This window comes from Pan troglodytes, chromosome 4, assembly GCF_028858775.2.
Source record: "Pan troglodytes isolate AG18354 chromosome 4, NHGRI_mPanTro3-v2.0_pri, whole genome shotgun sequence".
NCBI lineage: Eukaryota > Metazoa > Chordata > Mammalia > Primates > Hominidae > Pan > Pan troglodytes.
This window is the reverse complement of record NC_072402.2, coordinates 54,845,619-54,861,802: the sequence shown is the minus strand read 5'-3', so window position 1 is coordinate 54,861,802 and position 16,184 is coordinate 54,845,619. Positions and strand designations below refer to the sequence as shown.

Sequence of the window (16,184 nt, the reverse complement as noted above, 5' to 3'; positions counted from 1 at the left end):
ACATATGTGTATATATGTATATAGGTACATATGTGTGTATATGTATATAGGCACATATATGTGTATATATGTATATAGGTTCATATATGTGTATATATGTATATAGGTTCATATATGTGTATATGTATATAGGTTCATATAGGTATATATATGTATATAGGTTCATATAGGTATATATAGGTATATAGGTTCATATAGGTATATATATATGCATATAGGTACATATATGCATATATATGTGTATATATATGTATATAGGTACCTATATGCATATATATGTATATATATACACACATATTTTATATATATATTCACAACTCAATTCCTATACTATGTACTAAAAAAGAGCAAGCTGCTTAAGGATATATATATATATATATATATATATATATATATATATATATGGCTTGCTCTTTCTCATTTTATAGTATGGCACATTATGGAGATATATATACATGTACCATCTCTATATATAAAATGGTAAACACACAAACAGGACACATACATATGAAGTTAAAAGACAATGACATTCAAGGAAGAACACACTGATTTCAGGATCCTCTGCGAAGGAAGAAGAATAGGATGGGTGACAGCTTTAGACATTATCTGTAACATTTTATTGTTAAAAAAATAAAAGAACTGATGCAAACAATGACAAAATTTTGGCATTTTAAAAATCTGAGTCTGGGGTCAGGGGAGGGGGGAGGGATAGCTTTAGGAGATATACCTAATGCTAAATGACGAGTTAATGGGTGCAGCACACCAGCATGGCACATGTATACATATGTAACTAACCTGCACATTGTGCACATGTACCCTAAAACTTAAAGTATAATAATAATAAAATAAAAAATAAAAAAAATCTGAGTTGTGGATATATAGATGTGTATTATAAAAATATGAAAAAATTATAACAAGTGATTATAATACTAAATTACTTTTTAAAAGAATATGTGAAGATAACAGGTTTTATGATTTAAATATGACTAAACAGCAACTTTTAAGTTCCCAAAGACTGAAAACCAGCATTTCTACCTTGTTCTTCTAAAACTTTATTTAGGCCTTACACCCCAAAACTGTGCTTAAAATTCAATGAGGAGAAAAGCCTGAAGAATGTGAAGAACTTCCTGATTTCAATTTTCCTGAAATAAACTAGTACTGGAAGTTAAGTTTACTTCACCAGAGATTCCACTGACTTTGTAGTTCCTGCTGATGATAGAGGGAATCCCCTACCAGATGAAATCTGAATCATGTCTATAATCACTAGAACTACAAGGCATTACATGTTAAGTAAAAGCAGTCAAACAGATTAGTGAAAAGCAGAGACACAAGAGAGTTCTAATCCTAACAGATGGTGCCAGACCAAAACCAGTGCTCAACACATACTAACTAGTGATAAAACTATTACTAATAAGCATTGAGAGTATCAGAGACAAGAGGCGCAATAGAAATCTGTTCCTTGAAAGAAGGAACGGATTACTTCCAGTTGGGAGAACTGGAGGAACCTTTTAGGAAAACCAGGAATTTGAAAGATGTATTTTTGCAGTGGGCAGAGAAGAGACACCAAACCCCACAGTTTTGCCTCAGTAGTATCTCTCATTTCTGCCTTCTCCTTTCCTACAGTAATAAAACTGACATACACTCGTTTCTTTCAACTCTTGTCTCTTCACTCTAATTCATCCACAAGTGACTGACAGAGTAATCATCTAGAAATTTAAACATGATCCTAAAGGTTCATGCAGACCAAGGCTGGAATAATGGGCATAGAGTACATGATAAAAAAAAAATACTAGCTTATAATGACACCCACTAAGGGTCCAGCCCTGTGCAACCACTTAATTTATACATAATTGTACTTAATTAAACCACAACCCCCAATAGATACTATTCCCAGAAAACTGACTAACGGGGAAACTGAAGCACACGTTAAGTAACTTGACCAAAGTCACACAATTACTAAATGCAAAGTAAGAATTTAAGTTTAGTCTCTTTTCTAACCGCTTTGGTGCTGAGTGACATAGCACCTAGAGTATGCTGTCAATTCAGTAGCTATTCTTTAAATGGATCATGAAAACCCAAGAGAAGTCTAGATAAAAACTACCTGGTAAATATAGCATATAGAAATGAAATAACAGGATGTTTACTTAAGAAAAGAGAAGTCCCTTTTTTTTTTTTTTTTTTTTTTTTGGTGACAGAGTCTTGCTCTGTCACCCAGGCTGGAGTGCAGTGGCACAATCATGGCTCACTGCAACCTCCGCCTCCTGAGTTCAAGTGATTCTCGTGCCTCAGCCTCCTGTGGAGCTGGGATTACAGGCACGCATCACCATGCCTGGCTAATTTTTTGTATTTTTAGTAGAGACGGCGTTTCGCCATGTTGCCCAGGCTGGTCTCAAACTCCTGAGCTCAGGGACTCCGCCCTCCTCAGCCTCCCAAAGTGCTAGGATTATAGGCATGAGCCACCATGCTTAGCCCAAGAGAAGTCTTTTTTAAGAGCATGAGAACACTAAAATATTGATTAATGAATTTGTTTAGCAGATATTTATTAAGCTTCCACCATTGACCAGCCATCATGCCAAGCATGGGTATACCAAAATGAATGAACAGGGCCCTGGTTCTCTGGTGGGTTACTCCAAGCCACTTGCCTTAGGGCTTCATAATGGAAGGGAGCAAAAATTCAAGCTGTAGGATTCCCAAAGCAGATCTTGGATCCATGGATGATAGTTACAGTGAAGGAGACTTCTACTGTTTAGAAGCAAGGTCTTTCCAATCAACAGCCCTATCAAACAACAGAAATGCTTCTGTATAATCTTCATCAAGGAGGTTTGACGAGAGGTTCAAGGACTTGTTATTACAGATGTTATTCTAAGAATTCAACCATGGCATATGTTATTACAGATGTTATTCTAAGAATTCAACCATGGCATAGAGGGTAAATCAGATAGCCCTTAACATACTATATAACCAAGATAGGTTAGCCACCAGCACTTTACCTTATGCCTTGGAACAGAGCTATGTTTCCCAGCCTCCTTTGCAGTTAGATGTGGCCATAGAACTGAGTTCCAGCCAGAAGAAAACGAGTATAAGTGACATGTGCACTTCCCGGCCTGTCTCATAAAAGCTCACACATACCATCCTCTTTCATGGTCTTTCTCCTGATTCATCTGAGCCTGGCAACCTTGGAAATCACACGTTGCAAATAATGGAACCACAGGATGGTAGAATTCCAGGTCCCTGAGGCACCCAGTGGCTAGGGCAGGCTGCCTCCCCACAAAAAGCAGAAGCAAGAAATAAAAATTCACTGTGTCAATCCAATGAGATTTGGAGACTATTTTGTAGAACAGCAAGATTATCTTAGCTAAAACAGATGCCTTCCAATATTATTGATTTATTCTACCATGGTATAAATTACTGGAAACCAACAAATGGTTCTTGCTCAACTTTGTAATAATTAGGTACAGAATAAACATGTTAGACTCAGTAGGTATTAAGTGTATGCATAGTGAATGGAGGGGAATACCAGGAGCAGGAAACTAACACTGTGAGGCAGAACACTGTACTAGCAACAAATTAGATACAAATATATTTATATTTATGTCAGAACAATTTGAAACATATTTTCAAAATTCTCCATAGTGCTTAGTACAAACTGTGAAAGCACAAATGAGATTTTTGTCAAAAGATGCCTGTGGATATTATGAACGTCTTGGGGCTCATTCAACCAATATGGAAAACTTGAGATACTCTTTCCAACTCCCTTGCCTGATAGTTTTAGTCCATAGGGGAAACTGCTTCCTTCTGAGTTACTGAAAATCGATACCATGATTTTTATTTCTGGTTTCCATTGCTCTCTTTATGCTTTTCTTACTGGGCTGTGACCTGATACACTAAAATGAAATATTGATAGAAACTGTGCTCATGAAGTTTTTCCAAACAGCACCAGAAAAGGAAGTGCCAGAAATGTCAGAAGAAAGCCTATTTTCATGGGATTTCCTGCCTTCCTTACATCCCGACATGTCCAAATAGTTCAGATAACCTCCAGCTGAACTCTAGGTTGCTCCACTCAGACTGAAATCAAACAGCTGAGTTGAGGGCCACTCATTCAGCAATGGGTGCAATTTAGGAACTGCAGTGATAAAGCAGCGCAACCAAAAGGGACACTGGACACGGAAATTCTGGTCCTGGCTCCGTAGGAACTCATGCCAGCTCTCCTGCTCTGGCACCCGATGCCTGGCCTTGAGCCAACCTTCTCCTTCAGTGCATCTCCCAGTGTTTATTCATGCCTTTCTTTTATTCACTGTTTGTTGCTCACAATTTTTTCCAAAAAGAAAATCTTCCTCAAAGAGAAGCCATCATTTCCCAATAATTGCTTTAAGACAGAAAAAGTCAATGTTTGTCTCACTCCTCTTATGGCCATTACATCTACCAAACTCAGAAATGCCATCTAGGTGTTAAAATCTTGGGGACAATAAGAACACTTTCCCAGTCAGAGATCTAGCTACTTAAAACCAAATTTTTGAGGTTGGTCATGTCTTTGGGTGTGACATGCCTTTTATTTCCTTTGTCATTGACTTTCATCTATAACATCAATGCATTCCTGAGCACGGTCTTGTCACTAGTTTAGGTTTTAATTCCTTTTACTTTTTGCTGCTTTCCTCCTAAAAGCCTTGTTTCTGCTTTTTTTTTCCCTCCCATTGCTAACGTACATACTGTTTAGTTAGTTATGGCAAAACTGTAAAAAATTATTTAGTCATACAGTTTCTCAACTAACACACTTTCTTTTTTGTTATGTTTTCTTTATCATAATTTATACTCATCTTATCAAAATGTAGATGTAATGTATAGAACCTACTACTACCTGAAATTATCTAAGTGTGTAACATAGACCCTAGTACTTGGACTCACTGATCAGAGTTTGGAATGGCCTCTACTCAGGCAGAAACTCCAAATACTCCAAATAAGCTCACATGATGGTCTAATATTTGGGTTTTTCTTCTTCTTCTTTTTTTTTTTTTCAAGAGCAGGAGAAGATCAGGAATCCTCCAGAAAAATACATGGAAGCATATGCATGAAACAAATTCACCCATTATAAAGAAGATAAAAATATTCACAAAGAAAATAAAAAGATTGGCAAAATGTTCTAACAATCCAAATTCAAAGAACACAACAATACTACCAAGTACCAGCCTGCAACTTTCTGCGTAGAATTCCTAATCCCTTTCTTCTTTCCTTTGGAAAGGCATGTTTAAGATTATGAATACTGTATATCAAAGTCAGGAGTGAGGAAGGGGTTTTTGAAGACACACCATTACACACACACTGTACGTGTCTCTGTTCAAGTGGGGATCATGCAGAAAATAGAGCAAACTATTATTTTCCTGCCCTCATTTCTGGTCCTTTCTTTTCTCAGCTGTTGGGGAACCTGGCAGGGAAATTAGTTTAAGGAATCAAAGAAACGCCACTACGTACGTATGGGAATAAAACTGCATTCTTATTTGACATCTGGCATCCAATTTTCTTGTAGGAACTTGCAATAGGAATTGAACTTTGAGAACCACCCACCTCAACCACTCCTAGTACCAGTCTCCAGGATTCTTGCCCTGACTTGGACATTTGTGGGATTTATGGTTAAGGGAGATTACTTGGCCATAAATCCCCGGTGAGGAATGATGATGGTCCTCCCTCCCTACCCCCAAAATTAAAGGCGCGAGAACAGGAATCCCTGAAGGGAAACGGCCACCATTTCTGCGAGGTCTGCGCAAACCTTACCATGTATGTGCCACCGTGAAACGCCGCTGTTTGGGGATGTTGCTGCTGAGAAGCATTCTGCGCAGAAGCCTGGGGGAATTTCTCGGAGAGATCACTGGAGAGAGCTTGGGAGAAACCGATTTCCTCGCTGTCTTGGACTTCTCATGCTGCAACAGGTTTTCTCGCAAGGATTTCACAAGGTCTTCGTTCAGCCACGGGTTTGGACAATGCGGATTATCCACTTCAGGTACTGTTAAAGTGTCCGGGCTTGTCTGCTGAGCCATTTTCCTGGTCAACTTTGTACAGCTGGCAAGAATCCAGGGCAACGTGGTTCCCTCGCTCACGGTCCCGGAAATGTCCAGGGAGGCAGGTCGGAGCCTGCTGCTGTTAGTGCATTCAGCCGCCTGCCTCAGTCTCTCTGTAGAGTCTGGGGCTGGGTGCAGAGGAGGCGAGCGCACTCCTCCGCGGAAGCGTATTAAACGTCACCCCTCCTCTCCCAAGCCCCTGCCAAAGATCACTGACAAGCTCGCATAGCAAATGAACAAGGAGGGAAAGCACCGCGCTCGCACGGCTTTGTCCGTGCTACAAAGCAGCCTGTTAAACTATTGGAACTAATGCGCCGCAGCTGCGCGAGTGACTTCTGCTGCTTATGTACATAAAAAGTCCTGGGGGGAGGGCTTAACCATCAGATGCCTGCTGCTGGGTTGTTTGGCTAGTCTTTCCATTTGCTTATTCCTGAATCCAAAGGAAAGAAAAACTTTGAACTTGACCTTCCTCTCCCGCAGGGCTATTTATCTCCCTACAGTCCACGTTCATAAAAGAAAAATGCCAATCCTTTGTTTTTTTCTCTTTTTTTTTTAATAAGGGAAGAATAAACAAGCACTAGCTACACAAGGAGAAATACTTCCCTGCTTACTAAACTCAATCTGATGAACCACATAAGACAAATCCCATGAGAATGAAATTGACTTTTTCTCCCTCTGTCTCTAGTTAGAACCCAAACAAACAAAAGGTTTCAAAATACTACACATGGAACGCTTTACAGGTTGCAGTTGTGTTCTACAACCTTATTAATTATGGCCCTTTCAAAGAACTAACAACACTATTTAGACTCACAAATGATATATGTTTTCTCTTTGCATTTAAACTAATGCCCCTCCAGAAGGACAGATAGTTTTCATAAGAGTAGTTTCAATTACTATTTGTGATATATACAATTTTATTTATTCAACTATAAGAGGGTGGAATACATCTAGCTTTTCGTGGTTTCCTTTATTGCCTTTTAATGTAAGATTTTTATGTGTGATGAATAGAGCTTCAACAAACTTATTCAGAGAGCTTTAAAGAAATAATTTTGCAATTGGAAAAAAAGTAAAAATGTTGTAACAAGAAAGTATGAAGTAAAGCCTGTTAAATCTCATTTATGTGGACACTAGAAGTGCAGACATTAAACAGCATTGGAAAGAAACTCAAACCTTTGCATAGGGAAGTTCCCAGTAGCTTAGTGATGCTACAGACCATGTGGGATTGAAATCAAATCACATTTCTAACGATCTAGGAATATTTTATGTTTTTTAAAAACACAATAACTTAGGGAGCTACAAAATGCATCCAGGAAAAAAAAAAAAGGAGACTGGAAGGATTCTTTTTGTTTCCTATGATTACTATTAGGTCAATTTTAAAAGTTTCTTCTGTTTCCCTGCCCCCTGGTTGCTCCATTTTAAGTTCCAATTCCTTGCCTTTTAAATGTTTACAGAAAAGTGTACTCTGAGGTTCTATTCACAGAAGCACAGGGTCAACCACTTGGTCCATCTTTCCTGTTAGCATGCCCACAACAATTCAATGACACATAAGTGCTATGACTTCATCAAAAAATGTTAGACAAATATTTGAATTTGAAGAATCAGGGTATGATTATTCTTATTCTCATAATTTTTACCAATATAAAAGTTTTTGTCACTTTACATCATTAAGTGGCAAAGTATGTGTGTGCGTGTGTGTGTGTGTATTATCTATATATATACTATATTTCTATAAAGTGGGCTGAGGGACTGACAACGGCCTTAGAAGTTGTGCAAAACAGGTGTGCAATGCTTGCCCTCAAGGAGCTTGTAACTTAATGGAAAGGATTGGAGAATACTTAGAAAAACATACCAGAACAACTGGAAAATGAAATAGTCAGATGCAGAAAAGTACAATGAAAATGAAATGCATATATGATGAGAAAACTCTGGGTAAAGTAAAGTTTAAGAAGGGAAGGTTCAGAAATTGATGGAAAGAAAGAAAAGAAAGAAGTGCACTTTACGAGTAAAAACTAGAATGAACAAATGCAATTAAAAATGTATTTGTACATGTTTTTAGTTTTGTGCAAAACAAAACAAAACAAACGACAACAAAATTAAAGGCTCAGCAGTCTGTAGACACAAAGCCTGTTCAGGTTCAAAGAAATAAAAAATTCAGATGATAGGATAAGTGAGAAAAACTAATATGTATTAAACTGAAATGGCAAAAAAAAATTATTTTAGAAAAAATCTCTAGTTTCTGAAGACTCAGTTCCATTCAACAAACATTTATGGGCATTTATTTTTTGCCGGACACTATAATGGGTGCTCTAGGGTATTTAAAGATTAGCTTGGCCAGGTGTGGTGGCTCACACCTGTAATCTCATCACTTTGGGAGGCCAGTGCAGGAAGATCACTTGAGCTCAGGAATTCAAGACTAGCCTGGGTAACATAGCAAGACCCCATCTCTATAAAACATTAAAAAATAGCTGAGTGTGGTGGCATGCATCTGCAGTCCCAGGCTACTCAGGAGGCTGAGATGGGAGGATTGCTTGAGCCTGGGAGGTTGAGGCAGCATTGAGCCATGATCATGCCACTGCACTCAAGACTGCATGACAGAGCGAGACCCAGCCTCTAAATAAATAAATAAAAAGGTTAGCTTGATACTATATCCCTATATCTGCCCTTGGGGAGCTTATAGCCTAATAGGATAGATGACAAGTGCAAAATGATTGACATGAAGAAGTGCAGCCCAAGTACCCAGATGAGATCCTGGAGGCTGGAGATATTTAAATGTCTGGCTCTAAGTAGAGAAAAGTGACTCTTAGTGACCAAGTAAAGGAAGAGATGATACTAAAAATGATATGGGCGACAGAGCGAGACTCCATCTCAAAAAAAAAAGAAAAAGAAAGAAAGAAAAGAAAGAATGATATGGGCAATAATAGGGAAATTCATTGAGTTCAAGGGACTCTGGGTTCTAGTTCTTGCTTTTAGCCACCTTGTAGAAGAGCTTACGAAGAGTAAACTATTTACATGCTGATCTTCTCACAAATAGTATGCCATGTAGAATGTTCAGAGAGTCTGGGCACTTTGTTAATGATCACAATTAAGCTAAATAGTAGATATAACAATATTCTATTCAAAATGCATTGATCATTATGGTTAAACATGGACAAAAGCATTCTGCAGATCTCCCATTGCTTTGGTGTATGTTAAAGGATTTCAGTGTATTTGGTTGGTGCAAAAGTAATTACAGTTTTTGCCATTAAAAGTAATGAAGCAGGATTGAGAGTTTCTTTACAGGTCCCCATATCCCATTATTATTATTGATTCAATTTCCTAATGCTTATTATTAACCTCCTAAATCTGCCAAATGATATATGATATGCATACTGCTTTTTAAAAATACAAAATTAATTTTGTTTTGAGAATTCTTGGCCAGTCCTTGAAATAACTTGAAAAAGCCTGCAGTGTTTCAAAGTCATGCTTGAAAATTGCTGCCTTAGGAAACACAAATTGTAAGGTTCTGAAGATAACCAAAGGTGGGTGAGGTTTGGACAGACTGGCAATTTTTTCTTATGTTAAGGCAGAGGGTCAGAGGGCGCTCTTCCAACAGGAGCACTCCACAGCTTGTGTTTTTCACAAAATCTCTTTAAAATTAGCTGCCAGGAACTTGTCTGAAAAACACTGTACTGTAAGTGACAGCCAAATAAGGCCTCAGGTTTTAACAAGTGGAAATTTGAAAGTGGGCGAAATGTTTTGATAAAGTCACCCACGCCTAGTACAGCAGATAACATCTCTTAACTTCATAAAAGTTTTCCTAGATACCTCTTTGTGGATTTTCAAAATTTGTGGGATTTTTTAGATTATTTGGAATCCTTGAAAATGTTTTGTCTCATTAATCATTTATAGGTGGTAACAAGGAAGATGAGATTTTCACAGGTTCTGAGACAAAAAGTGTGCTTTTGTCTAGGTAAAAACAAGCAAGGCTAGATTTCCCACAATGGAAAGGGAGCAATGATGTGGCTCATTCAAAAGGATGGAAGAAATGATTTATACTCAGCTATGGAAAACATTGTATGCTTCTCCAAAGTATGTTCTAATTAGATAAACAAGGGTTAAAAGGAGATCGCTTTCAAATTGTCCACAGGATATAGGCCATGGAAATGACCTGATAGTGGGAGAGGTTATGTTGTCTACTGGATAAGAAGGTATGGGTTAATTTTAGAAATGAAAAGTTTATTTTGAACCCCAGAAGTACTAACTAGTTGTGTTACTTTACTTTTCAGTGGCTCAGTTCCAGATCTGTGAAATAGGACGATAATAATGAGGATGATGATGATAGTAGCTATTGCAAGAGAATGCTACAAGGATTAAATGTGTTAATCCCCATGATATAAAGTGTTTAGGAGAGTGCCTGGTACAGAATAACCACCCAGTAAATAAAAATCTACCATTATGTGATACGAGGAACTTAGAGAAATTCACACTTAGTAGATATCAATTAGGTACCAGGAACTTTGCATTTTATTTCCCTTAATTCTTGCAATCACACTTAGGGTGTTGCTTTCGTACTACAATTTTAGAGATGAGGGCATAAGGAGGTTAAATAACTTGCCAGAGGTCATATAGTTTACCAATGGCATAAATGGAATTTAAATCTGTGTCTATGAGGTGCCAGAGCCTCTATTTTGACTCTACATTATACAAACCCAAAAGGAAAGCAGATCTAGTATTTAAAATTGTTTATGGTTATTTCTATGGAAAACAGTAGACACCTGGGTCCCCTGAGTTCTTGATCTAGTTAACACTAAATTTTGCCCTTGGCTACTCTCAGAATATACACTGAGTCGACCTGTAAAGCCTGCCAAGTCATGAAGTTCTTTCTGAGGCATGGTATTGAAGTAAGGGCAGCTGAAGGTGGAATTCCTGAGATGTTTTTTGTTTTTATGTTTTTTTCTCCTCTATATACCTGTCTTCTTTCAATATGAAGAAATTTTAATTAAACTCCATGATAGTTTTCCACTTAGCCAAATAATATATTCTAAAATTATTTTATCTTAAATTTTCATCATGATTATTTTTCATTATAAAGTTTGATGATAAAGTTATATCATCCGCTTATCTAAAAGCACATCTGAACACTGTAGAACATGGTTTTTCAAATCATCATCATCATCGACCTTTTATTAGGTACTGAGCTAGTAGGCAGAGATTTCCAAAAAAGTAAAATATCTACTTTAGAAGGGAATGTAAATAAAACTCCCAACAAAGAAAATAAATACTAAGAATCAAATTAATAATAGAAATGATTGGTGCCTCCTGGGTTAAAAGGAATGACCAATAATTTATCTAGATAATAACTCAATAAGTTATCTAGAGAATAACTCAAAAACAAGGCAGCACTTGAATTAAGTCTTGAAAGAAGGTACATATGGAGGAATAATGATAGGTTTGGAGAGATAGGTAGTTTAGGGGAGGTAAGATGCATTGGATTTTTAGACTTTTTACTATGGAAAAATCAGTAAAATTTATGTGGTAGGTGGGTAAACAATACATAAAGAGATTTAAATAAGTTTAACCTGGTTTTAATATGTTCTATAATTTGCAAGAGGAGGATTCTAAAGATCTTATTTCAATATTTCCTATTCAATATGAATTTGTGTAGAAATAGAAAGAGAGTACAAGACTTAGAAAGGTTTGTTCATTGGCTGTATATAAGCTTGGAAGTCAATAGAGAAGTCAAAAATTCATCAGATATTTCTTATACATTCCACCCAATTAAACATCAAAAGCCAGTAAACAGTTTTTTTAAGAGTTTCTAGATTTCATTGAACAAAACAAATATATGTCTTGATTTACATGACAGCTATATTTTTAGCATATGATGTGCTCTTCTAAGATCAATTCATTTTAATAAAAAGACCAAATCTAGTTATATGGGTTTTTTTTTTTCCTAGATTAAAACTAAATGTTGGAGTGATCTCTGCTGAAATAGTAAGTCATTATTAAGAAACGTTAACATTTTATAGGGCACAACTTATAATGACATTTTTTTCTTTTCTTTTTTTTTTTTTTCTGAGACACAGTCCGGCTTTGTTGTCCAGGCTGGAGCGCAGTGGTGCCATCTCAGCTCACTGCAACCTCCACCTTCTGGGTTCAAGCGATTCTCCTGCCTCAGCCTCCTGAGTAGTGAGTAGCTGGGATTACAGGCACCAACCACCATGCCGGGCTAATTTTCATGTTTTTAGTAGAGACAGGGTTTCACCACATTGGTCAGACTTGTCTCAAACTCCTGACCTCAAGTAATCCTCCCACCTCGGCCTACCAAAGTGCTGGGATTACGGGTATGAGCCACTGTGCCTGGCCTATACCAGCAATTTTAACACAGCATGTTTATTTTATTTCAGAGAAAAGTTGCAATACAATTTAGGTAAGAACCTTCCCTTTCCTCCTAATATAGTCATTCTAAAAATTCTAATAATGAAGGGAAATTACTTCTAATTATTTTGCTAAAAGGAAACCCCAGAATGACCTCTCTAAATATTACTCTGACTTCAAAGAAGAAAATAAGTTTTGATAGCCACTAAATGTTTAACATATTATAATACCCTATATTTCTGGGTTTTATTTCAGTGAGAGGAATAACCAAACATTTTGTCTGCAACTTGTCAACAACAACAACAACAAAAATCCCATATCTCAATCTGTACTAGATCATCCCTTAGCCTATTGAATTACTGAGAAAAAAATAACTAGATGTAAGTGCAAAACACTAGTGCACTAAGCATAAGCACTTTGCATTATTACATGTTTTGATCATTACAATCATTCTAACAAGGTGGTTACTATTACCCACATTTTAAATCTGAGAAAACTGACATACAAAAAAAATTAAATAACTTCCTCGAAGTCATCCACACCAAATGATCTCTAATCCTCAAGGTCATAATCAAAAGATTTTCAAACTCCCCAAAATTGTTCATTGTATTACAAACACCAGACATTTAGTGCACGAAAGATCTTGGGTGGACCTTCAGAATCCTTGTGCATAATGAAATTGACAAGAAGAAACAAATGTTTGTTGTCTTTGTCCACATAACAGACATGATAAGGAACAAAATCCAACATGTATCCTAAATTCAGAGGAATATAACACAATAGTGATCTATTCAAAACTCAACTCCAAGGAACACATTTCCTTATCTTTCTCTTTCATTTGCTGTACCCACCCCTGACCAGCCCCCAAGAAAGGATTTTTTTGGAATCTTTCTCAAATTAGTATAATATAACTGGATAACTTCCCTCTAATCCCCATACATAACATCTGTTTCAGTCATTCTGTTTTTTGAATATGGTTTCTATGAGACAGTGTATTTCACTGAACATGTCTATAATTCATAGATTTTAATTATAGTTGGAAATTTTTTCTAAAGTTAAACATATCTAAACAATGGTTTCTCATAAGGAAATCATATTTTCAGAAATAACATTTTTTCATACCTAACTATAAGGAATCTTCTGAAACCTAGATTTTTATCTGGGATGCTTTACAAAAGGCATTAGGGAAACCAGAGTTGTATTCCCCATTTTGTAATAAGTTAGCGAAGTCACCTTCAACAAGTTCATTAAACTTCTCTGGAACTCACTTTCCCCGCATAAAGTCATATAACTTTACTAAGGTTTAATAACTTAAAAAAAATCTTATCCTAGTGTTGAATTGGGAGTTTCATTTGTCATTTAAGAAAAACAAATATCAAGTGCATCCTGAGCCAATATAGTCTCTTCCACTTTCATGCGGTGTTATTATATACCACAAATGCTTTTAGAAGAAAAATGAAAAACAAGATATTCAATGTTTAGGAAATTGAAGATGGAAAACAAGAGAGTGCTACAATAAACAGGTGCCTTACTGATGCTTTTATGGCTCTGAAACTTGGGAAACTTTTTTCCCAAACTAGGTAAAAAATTTGTTCTGATATCTGAGTCACAGCTTGGGAGACGGAGTGGGAGAGCAATGCCTAAGTTAATTTAATATTTGAAATCAAAGCATTGTTTTACTTCTAAAATAGTGAAACTACACAGATAGGTATATTCACTGTTACATAATAAGTCAAATTTTCTAAAACATCAGGGCTTAAGTTACCTTTTAGACAATTTCAGAGGAACCTCTCCACTCACATTTCACAAAGCATGTCTCACCAAAGATGAGTTTTGCCTAATTTTAATGAATGTTTCATGAAAAAAAAAAAAGCATTTTGTGATTTAAAAAATATATGGAGCTGGGTTGAATACAACTAAATGGGGCTCCTCAGAGTAAGAGCTCTCCGTCTTTTAATATGTTAATGTGATTTGTGAATGTACACTCGCCTGGCTCTAAATCCACCTGCATCCTCCAGCATGTCCAGAGATTAATGTTTCCAGGAACCCTTAACTCGACTTTCCACAAACATCTCCTTGAACATAGCTGATAGATAATGCAAACCTTCCTGATTTTCTGGAGTGCGTTCTTTTTTCTTTTTGTTGAACTGCAGCCAAACGGAATGCTTCCAGCAGAATGATGACTTAGTTCGGGTACTGGCTGCCCTGGTAATAGCCTCCATTAGAATCAGGTTATTGTTATGGTCCTGCTCTCAGGCTAATTTCACCCTCCTCTGCAATTGGTGTATCTCCAAATGTAAAAGACATAACCTTAGCTTAGCAAAGACTATGAGAGGGATGGGGCCATGCATCTAAATAACAGCTTTGTGGACAGAAGCCTGTTGGGAGACTATGGACAAACTAACAGGACAGAAAAATATTGGACTAGATGGTACTGTTGGTAAGAAGATGTATAAAGGCAACTGAAGGCCAGACAGGTGCTCTTCAAACATTGATGGACCTACAAATCACCTGGAGACCATGCTAACATAAAGATTCTGATTCAGTACATCTGGGGTGAGGCTCGAGCTCCTGAATTTCCAAAGCTCCCATGGGATGCTATTGCCTGTCCATAGATTGCTCCATATGTATCTTGGCCTTAGATTATGTAGGGATTGATGGCTAATGAATACAGCAAAAGAAGGCAATTAACTTGGACACAGGTGATCCTATTTCTTTATATTCAGGCATTTGTGTAATGTTTAAATTCACTGCTGATATTTTAATAAATCATGCAATTTCTAAAATAACATATAACAATATTACATAATAAAATCATAAACCATTTTTTTCAAAAGCGCATATACACTCTAAAAGATTCCATTCTAGAAGCAACCTTTGCTATATTAAATCCACACTTTTTAGATGAGACAAAAAAAGAAGTTGAAATAAACTCTTTTGCAGGTGTTGTGAATATCTGTCTGTTAATAAATTATAAATTAAAAGTAATAATTACATAATTGAAAGGTAAACTTTAAGACTTATAGACTGTTTTCTGAATGTAATTTATTTAATTATTCTACAAGCATTTAATAAGACACACTATATGCTAGGTTCTGTGGGTCCAGTGAAGACATGGTCTTTGTGTATCTGGGGATACAAGATTCATTCTTTGCTACACTCACAGTCTCCTGGGACTTTCAGTCTAGTCTACTGTGCAGTATGAAACATGCCAAGGACACTTACCATCAAGATTCACTACCACACTATTGACCTATTATCTAAAGAATTAAGAAAGTATGCATCTGCCAACTCAATACACCTAGCCTTATAGTCAATCTATGGATAACTGTAAAAGCAGGTATATGCTTTTCTTTCTGGGGCTTCCCAAGAAGTTATTCTGACCTGGAAGAGCTCAAATGGTTGCTAAATTATGAAAATCAATTTGAATTTCTTTCTGAAATTATTATTTTAAGCTGTAGTCAAATACATATGAATGTTACACCAATATTATAAAGGCGTATATTCTAGTTAGGCTAATAACCACCATTTATATTCTGTAATTATATAAACATTGCATAAGCCAACTAGTAATTATTTAATCAGTTATCAGGGAAATCAACCTATGACAAAGAAATCCTCTTGATACACCCCTGGTGAAAACACTTCAGTCTAAACAGCAGTTGCCTCATGATTCTTGTACTTTAAATGCTGGGAATATAGTAAGTGTTCAATAGACACTAGACATAGGTAGAAAAGGAAGGAGGAAATGATTTTGCCGTTTGTTTTACTATTTTT

General features: G+C 36.5%; 1 protein-coding gene across 20 annotated transcripts in view; it reads right to left on the bottom strand.

Moving 5' to 3' along the window:
- PDE4D (phosphodiesterase 4D) overlaps positions 1–16,184 on the bottom strand; it is a 1,566,198-nt gene that overhangs the window by 797,744 nt on the left and 752,270 nt on the right. The window contains exon 1 of one of the 20 annotated variants that reach the window (XR_010156913.1): positions 5,767–6,396. The exons of 15 other annotated variants lie outside the window; for them this stretch is intronic. Coding sequence is in view for 3 of the 5 variants with exons in the window: in XM_054685074.2 (XP_054541049.1) it covers positions 5,767–6,029 (263 nt within the window). In the remaining 2 variants the exon portion in view is untranslated. Of the gene's footprint in view, positions 1–5,766; positions 6,397–16,184 lie in introns of those variants that run through there. 4 more of the 20 variants (XM_054685074.2, XM_054685075.2, XM_016954542.4 and 1 more) reach the window with 4 other exon arrangements.